Here is a 10,937-nt window from a genome sequence, read left to right as displayed (position 1 = left end):
CAGCAAAAGTTGTTTTAGCTTAATTCTTATATCTGTAGATCGTTTTTTTAAACTAACATACTTTTTTAAAAGGTTGTTGTAAACCCATGGAACATAAGCTGTTTTGAAAAAAAAAATTCTCCAGAAAATAAATATCTTTTAAAAAAATATTTAAAACTGTTGAAGTTAAAACATTTCTCAGCCTGGCATCGCTGCTGTCAAGAAACGCAAACTCTCGCCCCCCTTCGCTGTGTGCGTGTCATCGCCGTGTCGCGGCTGTTCAATTTTTTTGGCTCTCCTCCCTCTCTCCCGCGCCCGATTCCCACCGACCCTCTGTCAGTTCGTTTTCTGCCTGCGCTGCGGCCGCATTTTTCCAACGGTCGTCTGGAGCCAGAGATTGGGGTTGCATTTTTGAAAAAGAAAAACCAGCCGGGACATAAAACAAGGAACAAAACTGCAATTTTTATTTTTGTCTCGTTTGCCAGTTTTTGAGTGAAAAGTTTTTTAAAGTTTAAAGGAAAGAAATACAAGTGAGGAAACCATGGCCACGCATTTCCGTATCGCAAACACCGACGAGGTGAGTTTTTGAAGTGGAAAAATTTCAATTTCGAGTGCCTGGCCTGCTGCGGTTGGGAAGGTCAACCGACGCCATCGGCCGTTTAAAAGGATCTTTTGTGTTTTTTTGGAGTTCAACAATGGGAGAGGGGATTTCGCGATGGCCGATGCAACCATTTTTAAATCACTGTCTATTGTTTTTGCGTTGGATTGTTTCCATGTGCTTACGGGTCATTTAAATTTTAAATCGTAACAGTTAAAATCCTAGATGAACTTATTTTCTGAATATTCCTAAATACTCAAACAACTTGATAAATATGTTTTCTAGGAATGTTTTCGATTTTTACGAATTTCTCCCTTATAACATTTTTGATCTTTCAAATTAATTGTAGCTGAGACAAAATGTGCAAATTAAGAGATGTAACGGAATATAAAATAGAAAAGCAAAATGGCGTTTGACTTTTTGATTCGTGACTGACGGCAAGCTGTCCTTGCAAATCAAAGCAATCATTTCAAAAGAACGGCGCTTATTTTTTGTTTGCAGAGCTTGCAAGTTACAAAAGTTATTGTTTTAATTTGAATTTGAATTGAGAAACCTTCAAAGTATTATCTATGCTAACTTTTCTAAAAGGTGGAACAAGCTGTTTGTTTACATTCAAGATTACGCCTTGATGTAGTTTCTTATAGAAATGGAACTCAAAACACACAACTAATAATAATGTTAACAAACAGTCTATCCTGATTTTCTTAAATGTCTCGGGTTAGTTTTCATAAGGTCCTAAGCGCAAGTTGTAAACAATGCCGGTTTTTGATCAGTTTCGATCAATTTACGAATTATCAAATTTAAAAATGCTTTGAATTGTTAATCTCTGGAGTTTTTTGTTTGAAAAGGTATCTGAACGTATGCTGTTCACTGAAACACAATGAAAATTTGATTTTTTTTAGAGAAAATATCAAATAAGTTTCGCAGGTCGCGATTATCAGAGATTTAAACATTAACTGACGTGAGCAGGATACACAGTTTGTTTACACTTCGTCATTGGCCATTCGTCATTGCTTTGATTTTCAAAATTTAAAAAAATCCTAGAATAAGTTCACGAATCTCAATCAATCATTCATGAGTATTGGTTCTTAATTTTCGTAATCTTGGCTCAACCTGGAAAACATCTAATCTTCTATTAGTTTTTAAAAAGACAAAATTATATTGATAAAACATTAAAGGAAGAAAGGCAAAAACAGTCAAATCTTGAGCAAATTGTTGACTACTTCAAATATTTGAGCAAAGCAAGTTGTAATATTTCGATCTTCAACTAAATTTGATCCTTCCACAGAATGACGCCGCCCGGATCCAGGCGAAGAAGGTGCTGAAGGACCCGTCCCTCGGGAAGCGTGCCGTGCTGGGCGAACTGGGCAACAAAGTGCTGAAGAACATCGAGCTCGGCGGCAAGGGCAAGGATGGCTTCAAGCCGAGCGAACCGTCCTTCAAGAACGTCAAAGCGCGCGTCGACACCCACTGGAAGAAGGCGGACGTCGGCGGCCACAAACCGATCACGCGGTCCGACTCGCTCAAGAGCATCAACACGATCGGGGCGGCCGTCACCGCTCTCAAGCAGACCAATGTGGCCAAAACGACCGCCACGGTCAAGCCCAAGCTGGTCCAGGTGACGAAGGGCGCCGAGATCAAGAAGGTCAAGGTGGTCAACCTGAAGCGCGAGGAGAGCCGCCTGACGCGCCGCTCGCTGACTAAGCTGAAGCAGATCAAGAAGCAGTCGTCGTCGTCGTCGTCGGATGTGGCGTCGACGACTTCGTCGTCCGGGCGTAGCTCGGAAGATGAGGAGTACCACGTGGAGAAGAAGCGCGACACGCCGGACACGCACTCGCACAAGCTGCTCGAGGGCATCGAGAACATTGACATTAACGACGCGTGGAACCCGATGCTCGTGTCGGAGTACGTGAATGATATCTACAAGTATCTGAATGATTTGGAGGAGACGTTCGCGATTCGCGAGAACTTTTTGGATGGACACAAGCAGATCAACCACAAGATGCGAACCATCCTGATTGACTGGATCAACGAGGTCCACTATCAGTTCAAGCTGGAGATTGACACGTATCACATGACTGTGTCCATCATTGATAGATATTTGCAGGTAGAATGTTTGTGGTGGTTTGACTTGGTTTAGAACTAACGGTTTTTATTCTTCCTCGCCAGCTCGTAACCGACACGCCCAAGAAGGAGCTCCAGCTGGTGGGCGTGACGGCCATGTTCATCGCGTCCAAGTACGAGGAGCTGTTCCCGCCGGAGATTAGCGACTTTGCCTACATCACCGACGACACGTACAAGAAGAAGCAGATCCTGGAGATGGAGCGGCAGATCGTACGCGTACTGGACTTCCACCTGGGCAAGCCGCTGCCGACGCACTTTTTGCGGCGCTTCTCGAAGGCTGCCAAGGCCGCCGACAAGAACCATCTCGTCGCAAAGTATCTGATCGAGCTGGCGAGCATCGACTACGGCACCGCGCACTACAAGCCGTCCGAGGTACGATTCGCTTTGTTTTGTTGCGGCCGTTATTGGGCCATCTGCTTTGCGCTTTCTTCCTTTGTTTACGCTGCAAGCATGTGTTGGTGCAACCAGTTTTAAAATCCAGCTTGCGTTTCTTTGGCGCGCAACCAGCTGTTGCGAAACATTTCAAACATGTTGCTTGAAACATTTCACTTTGTTCGCTTTCAGGTTGCGGCGGCCGCTCTCTACATCTCGCTCTACCTGTTCCCGATCGCCGCAAATGCCAACGAGTCGAAGGTGTGGAGCAAAACCCTGGAACACTACACGCACTACACGGTCGAGCAGCTGACGCCGGTCGTGCAACGGTTAGCGAAGCTGGTCAAGAACGCCCCCACGATGAAGGTCCAGGCCGTCTACTCCAAGTACCAGTCGAGCAAGTTTGAGAAGATTTCCACCCAGCCCGAGCTTCACGGGACCTCGCTGGACGCGCTCGTCGAGGGCAAGCTGGTGCAGTGATTAGCCAATTCGTAACTCTTTCCCTCTATATATTTTAGACAAGTGAACCGTGCGACTCGCGAGTGCGCGGCCACCAACTTCTTTCTCTAGGCTAGGCTTTTCTAATGCATTTTTACGCGACATTGTTTTTTTTATTCCCTCTTTATTACGTGTAGTGTTTTGATTACTTTTAAGGAAGATTTTAAGCATATTCCACAGCCAATATTTTTAAACTCAATTTAAAAGCGCAATATTGCGAAACGAGAGCTGGGGCAGCCGCGAAGAGCGCAGCGCAAACGACTTTTTTCGAATGTAAATGTTCTTGAGCGATTAGAACAATCGTAATAAAAACTCATCCTGACTGACCAATTGTAACAAACAAATCTCTGCTTCTCATTTTGCACTCATTCCCACACAAGATCCAACGCGCGAATGAAATCCCCTAATCAACCCAAATTATCACCACCGTTTGTTGCCATACATTTCGACACCGGGACCGTTCCGGCGAGTGTGTCAACTCCCGCGCGACCCCGGCCTTTCATTTAACGGTAATCGCCCCACAAACACGTTGCCAGACCATTTCTCGACACCCCTCCCCATTATGGCCATTATCTCATTTAAAAATGTAGATCTAATTAGGGTGGGGCGAACGCGGAGGAATTGTCGCGCATCGCGTTATCATCCGCGGCGGTTGTCCTTTATCACACTCACACACTGAAGAAGAAGCAGATCAACTCGACGAGTGTAAATTAAGCTGGTTGAAAGGTTGGCTTTGTGCGCGCGCTAACGTGCGCGCTCAGATCGGAATAAATCTTAAGCAAATTATCTTCTTATTTAGGTTGGTTGGATGTCGCGTAGTTGTTCGATTCCCGAGCATGGAAAATTATCTCGTTGACCGGGCCGGGAGAGTGACGACGACGATATGTGTTGATATGTCTGGGCCGTTGGTGTGCTGTGTTCGGCTGGAGGGTGCTGCTTGGTGACTTTTCAAAATGAACGGTAATGATGCGCGAGTTGTGGCGACGACACACCGAGTATAGATTTCAATGTGCCGCGGCAGTAAATTAAAATTTAATTCAATGTATCCGGTCATTATTCCATTAAGCTGCCGTTCGGATTGGGTGGCGTGATTGAGATGTTGGTTCTGGTTGAGGTTTTGGGATTTATGGAATCATTCACGCTGGGTGGAATGCTTGTTTGGGTGCTGTTTAAATTTTGAAGGATGGGATGAATGATTAGGATATCTAGTGCATTTAGGTTTTAGTCTGAAATTAATTGAAAAAAAACTTAAGAAATCATTATTATAACAAAAACAGCAATGTAATTATTCAAGTCTTAAAATAAACAATCAATTTTGTTATGAAACATGGTCAAACCACTGAACAAAAAGAAAGCCAGTTCTGCGAGTGTTCTTGTCGCAAAAAGTCCGGTTTTGTTCGCTGGCAGGTGGTTCTGAAAGCGAATGGCACCCTGCAGGGCAAATTATGCAGATTGATCATCCAGAAAAACAACAAATCTTTCAGCGAGAAAATTTTCCAATTTGAGACATACGCCCTGATTCCTTTTTTAGAAGTCAATAGAAGTTAAAAGTTAGAGCAACGGCTTGCCTTGCTCTAGGGGAGCTGGGGGTAAGACGGCCAGGCGGGATAAGACGGCCACCCCACTGTTTTAATAAGTCTGGAGTTTTTTTTGAAAAGGTCCAATAAACCAAATTTTCATTTTTTGCTTTTTGGGTGTTTTTGAATACCCCTGACTCAAGGCGGTTCTAAAAACACCCAAAAAGCAAAAATTGAAAATTTGGTTTATTGGACCTTTTCAAAAAAAACTCCAGAAGTATACTAATGAATATTACTAAAATGTTCAGCAATACTGTTCCTCATGCTAAATAATGCATGTGGAGTCACCTTTGCCAGAAATATTGTTTAAAATAGTATAAAAATAGCTCAAAATAAAAAAATAATTTTTGAACTTGAAACTGGATGTAATTTTCATGAATTACAACTTAGGCATTTTTGTTAAATAACAATATGTTTTTCTGTCTTCAAATATTTTTTCATGTTAAATTGAAGTTTTCCCTAGATTATGTCCCTCGAAAAAGTTCAAAAAATTCGATGAACTGTTTACAAAAAATGTTTAAAAAAATAATTTATTTGGGGGTAAGACGGCCACCCGTAATTTTTAGATTTTATTTGATATAGGTTATATTTTTGACAGTTTTTGACTATTAAGACATATTTGTAGATAAAGGAAAAGCATTTTTAATAAATCTATCCATTTTTAATCAAAATGCTATTAACTACCGTTTCGACAACATTCTTTACTGTGATATAGCAAAACTCATTGAATAGTATGAAATCCTATCAAACTTTTCATAAAAATCGCTAATTTAATATTGTTTACATAATTTTGATTTACTTATTCTAATCGAAATACACAAACTATTTTTTTTTTGTATCAAATTGTGTTTGTTTTGTAGTAAAAATTCATATTTTTTCATAAAATGTGGTCGCAATAATGCAGGCCAAGTGCGAATGATGCTGATGATACCTCTTCAGTTGACGCTCAGGCGAGGAACATCCTGGAAGGAGCGTCACTGACTACGTCCGTAGTCCTGTTAGATCATATTTGATCAAGACAGTATAGCTCTGGTTCCTTGCAAGTGTCCTATTTTCTTACCTCCACGTTGGCTTGGTTTTCATGATGACCTAGCTGGTGGCCTGTGGAAACGGATCGTAAACCTTTGACCACCGTGGGTCAAAGTCGAGACGGCTAAAAGAAAGGGGCGCGACAATGTGGGAAAGGGAAGTAATTTGTGATTGTAGACGGTATTGTTTTGATTCGCAGTATGTTGAGTCAACTGCTGTGGATGTACCCGAAACATCGCTCAACGGGGTTTCTCTTCTTTCCATTTCATCTACCACCTATCTTCTGTTTATTTTGTTTCACTGATTTTCTAACGCGGCTCTGTTTACTATCCTCCATTTCGATTGTACTCATTTGATTCTCTTATTTCTCAACGCCTTTTCACTCTATTTTACCAATTGATGCTGCTGTAACATACTTTCTGCTTTCCCTGCTTTCCCCCTTCCCAACCAATCAATCAATCAATCAATCCTTAATTTGGCAGTAAATTTTGTTTATCATGTGCTTTTTCTTTATTTGTCTATTTGAATAATTCAATATTCATTTTGGGCCAATATTCAAATTTGGGCCTATAAATTGCCCTCAATACAATCTAAGCTTGTTTTTTTACCTCTATTTATTAATTATTGTTAATGCTTAGGACCAAAATTGTAACAAAACACCGCGACAAAAGAAATAGCAACATAAAAACACGACTCAACACTAGGAAAGATTTCAGGAGAAAACAAAACACAGTAAATAACAACTAGTTTTTGAATTCAAACTAAAAATAAAACAGTTTTTGCTTTAATGAAAGTTGTTAGGCACACTATAAATGGTTAGGCGCTTATACTTACATCAAACCCTACGTAATGTACCACCCCCGGCCGAGTTAAAATGCGTAACCGGAAAAGAAGGTGTGCATGCCTGGCACGAACACTCAAAGCGTGTTCTAGCGTGCTGCTCGTACTGACTCAGAGCAAGGGTGAGATGTAGGTGTAAGGGCAGTGCGTGTTCGTTGGGAACCTAGTGCATAAGATCGGTCAAGGCCCGTTCTTACACTGAAAATTGCGAATTGCGAATTGCGAAAATGTGGTCGCAATAATATGAAATTCACTGAGCCAAAATATGAAATTTTTTAAACAGCATTTTTCTTCACATTTGAAACCTGGTTTTTTCAACCAAAATAGTTACGATGTTCAGAGAAGTCTGTTGAACCAACCATGTAGGTGTTTGGGTGGATTTAGTAAAGTTATTAAGTTAATTTATAGCATTGGCCGTCTTACCCCACATGGGTGGCCGTCTTACCCCGCGTATTTCATATATATACGATTTCAATTATTTTTTTAAAATTGCTGAAAAGTATTGAAAATTGGTTTTTAGACCAACTAATTTATGTCATTTCTATAATGGACTAGTAGTAGAACAATATGTACGTAATTTGAGATCAAAATAATCTGTTGTGTAAATTTTATGAGACTTCTCCCTTAGGGTGGCCGTCTTACCCCCATCTCCCCTATGGTTAAGCGGGATTTGAAGCAGCGTGAGGGCGCTAACACCACCTAATAATCAGGGCCTAAGATAAGCTGTATTAGCACATACCAAAGAAGATACAAACTAAACTTTACCATAATATCGTAGCCGGTCAGCGGGTTTAATCCTTTACAACCCAATCCGCCTTTAGGCAAGCTTCAATCTAAAAGTTCGCCAATCAATTATTGATCTTAAAATAGTAGGAAAGCATAACTCTTTAAATTTTAGGGTTGGAAGTTTGACATGTTTATGTGACTTTGCAAATTTGTATTAAAAGTTTCACGTTTTTCAGGGGTCAATTTTGGCTATGACATAGGATGTAAACAATCAATCCCACTTGCTCTAGTGACAATTCACATTGAGGAAACGTGGGATAGGCTGCATGCTTATATCCAAGGTTTCGTCTTTTTGAAATTTAATTTTTGTCTTTTTCTATTTGATTTACGGCAAACTATACTCCTCTAGTTTGTTCAAAGTTATATCATATTGCACCCTTTTTATATGTACCCAAGTTGCGTAAAAACGGTAAAAACAAAGATAAACAACATACAAAGTTAGAAGCATTCTCTCAAAACATTTCTTTGCCATGATTAAAGTTCGCGTAGAGTTCACTTCGATTAAATTCCAAAATTCAACATTCATCTGAAAGGGGTTTTAAAAATACAACAAAATTCTAAATGAAGCATCTCAATTGGTTAAATACAAAACGAGTTATTGACAATTTAGTGAAAAAATAGAACACTTTTCAAACTCAAATAAAGAAATGGTCCATCCAAATATCAACTCGATTCGATAAGACTACCACTTGAGACTGATAACGCTTTGGGTGAGACAGTAAATTTTTGCTCGCGAAACCTCTTAGATCCCAAGTGCTGATGATAATGTTATCATATTCGTGTTCCTGAGTTAATTTCACAATAGAAACATGCATAAAAAATTAAAGCTAAAAAAATTAAGATAACATCTAGTATCCTTGGAAACGAACTTGATTTAATAAATATGAATCGAAGGGAAAAAATGTTAAAACATTTGTCAACAGTAAGTGCAAGTAAAGAGAGTTTTCCCTTCTTTAAAGGGGGCAAAACAGCGTTTGTCAGCAACCATCACAAAAAAGACGAAATGTTTACACTTAACACATTAAAACTGAATATTCTATGCAATTTTTAAAAAGTACAGTACGTAATAAATAAACTATTTTGGGGAATGGGATAGCACAGAACCCTTTAAAACAGCAACCCAGGTTCTTGATGGCAAAAAGTAGCACCGTTGAAAGGCCATGCGTCCCCATCGGCTTGGAAGCAAAGCATGCTTTTCTTTTGCGTGAGAAGAGATCATTCTCTCTCGTGAGAGTGTGCTTTCTGTGTGGTATGATTTTATGAGATTTTTTTTAAGTCATTGTACAATACTATGTATAAAAAATTGTATGAAAAGAATAGAGCATTGTTGAAAATTCATGTAATCATTCCCAATGTACGACAGTCCATGATAGCATTAAATCTAGTTCCGGTGCTTCCGGTAGCATAAAAGCCCAACATAAATAAAGTACATTCTCTCGCACCAACACCGGCGCGCTTTCCGCTCTCACCCTTGCATGTTCGGTTATCCTCTCTCATTTTTCCTTATTCCTCTCTATTCCTCTCATTCTTGCAGCACTGTCTCCAGCGGAATCTCGCTCGCGTGGATCGTTTTCATGTTTCATTCATAAACAAACCACCGTCGCGAGTAGACCGTCCGTGGGGAATTCAACGCCCCCACCCGGGGAAGCCCATGTGGCCAGGTGGGGGTGGACCACGCGTGCTTCCGATCGCAGTCCGCGTGTGTGTGAGGGGGTGTTGTGAGAAAGTGATTTGGCAGTATTTCCGGACACCGCCGGTATTTAGCCTGGACATGGATACCTTGCATTCCCGCGCCCTCCTCTTGCAGCTGCTCGGGGGGTGGGGTTCACACGTGCGTTGGTTTTTGGGTGGAACGATAAGGAGTGGAGTGAAGTGGACGAGGATTACCCACTACCGAGTGTGAGAAGTGAAAACACAACAAGAAACATAAACAAACGATTCGATTGTATTTGTGCAGAATGCAGATAAGGAAGAAGTGCGAACAACAAAACTGTGCTCTACTGATAGAGAATATAAGTTCTGATATGAAAATCCTGGTACGTATCAGTTGAGGTACAAAAAAAATCATAAAAGGTTTTAATTTCGGTAGTTTTTCTGATGATCGAACCTGAGTACCTATTTTATATTAAATTTTAAATTTGTTTTTGGTAGTAACCCGAATCTGAATCTTATTCAGGAATCCATTAGAAAAAGCCAATAAAAAGATGTTTTTCAAAAAATAGACAGGACAATTGAATTGCTGTATTTTGAAAACCAACCAGTTTGCAAGAAAGTCAAATCCAGTAGAAAGAGTTTGTTCCGTCGGCAAATGTATACATGCAGATAATCTCGATTTGCTTAAGATCGTAGATATAAACGTAAACAATATATATTCTGCTTAATTTTAATGCATGTACGCAAGTTTTAACAGCGAAATTAGTCCAATACAAATATTTTTTTCAAATGTTTGTCCCTCTGTTTGCAAATTTTCTGCCTATTTTTCCCACAGAATGATTTAAACATGATAACTATTGCTCTATAAAAAAATATATATATATAAGAATTTTTGAAAAAAATATCAACTAGCCATTCGATTTTTGTTAGGAAGCTAAAGCTAAAGGTGTCCTTGTAAGAAAATGAACAAATAAATGGCATGATTTTTTTCAGTTAGTCTACCGTTGATTTGTTTTTTCCTTTATCCAGGGTTTTAAGTGAAGATGGCGTTAAGAATGGTGAACGCCCGAAATGTCAAAATCGCGCAGTGGTACCAACATTAGAAAAAAAGTTTGACTGTCATGCCATGGCACACTTTTTTTAAATGTTGGTATCACTGCGTGATTTTGACATTTCGGGCGTGCACCATTCACAACGCCATCTTCGCTTAAAAATTTGGATAATCCTGCTCTGAAAATGGATTTTAATAAAATGGTCGGAGTCCCACCTGCATGTATACCTATCAGCCCTTTTCTCGTGTTGCTCCAGAATTGAACACTGAACAAATGTCTGTGTGATGTCTGTCAAATGACAAATGTGACCAAAATTATTGCCAAGTTTGCTCAGCTCTGGTTGTACCTATTTTGATCAAATTAGTCTCATTTGACTTGGATTAAGGTCCCATACTGCGCTATTGAATTGTGTGAAGTTTCGATAAGTAG

General features: G+C 40.1%; 1 protein-coding gene across 1 annotated transcript; it reads left to right on the top strand.

Moving 5' to 3' along the window:
- The first annotated feature begins 373 nt into the window (after window positions 1-373).
- Window positions 374-3,915, top strand: LOC120422694 (G2/mitotic-specific cyclin-B). Its single transcript, XM_039586203.2, has 4 exons — window positions 374-556; window positions 1,866-2,684; window positions 2,747-3,073; window positions 3,266-3,915. The coding sequence occupies exons 1-4, from the start codon at window positions 521-523 to the stop codon at window positions 3,551-3,553; spliced, it is 1,470 nt and encodes a 489-aa protein (XP_039442137.1). The 5' UTR covers window positions 374-520; the 3' UTR covers window positions 3,554-3,915.
- The last annotated feature ends 7,022 nt before the right edge of the window (window positions 3,916-10,937 follow it).

This window comes from Culex pipiens, chromosome 3, assembly GCF_016801865.2.
Source record: "Culex pipiens pallens isolate TS chromosome 3, TS_CPP_V2, whole genome shotgun sequence".
NCBI lineage: Eukaryota > Metazoa > Arthropoda > Insecta > Diptera > Culicidae > Culex > Culex pipiens.
This window is presented reverse-complemented; position numbering and strand designations above follow the sequence as displayed.

Bases quoted from the DNA above. Each gene is read 5' to 3' on its own strand.
- LOC120422694 (XM_039586203.2), top strand. From the start codon at position 521: ATGGCCACGCATTTCCGTATCGCAAACACCGACGAG. The intron at 557-1,865 runs GTGAGTTTTTGA...ATCCTTCCACAG, and splicing joins GTATCGCAAACACCGACGAG to AATGACGCCGCCCGGATCCA. The intron at 3,074-3,265 runs GTACGATTCGCT...GTTCGCTTTCAG, and splicing joins CGCACTACAAGCCGTCCGAG to GTTGCGGCGGCCGCTCTCTA.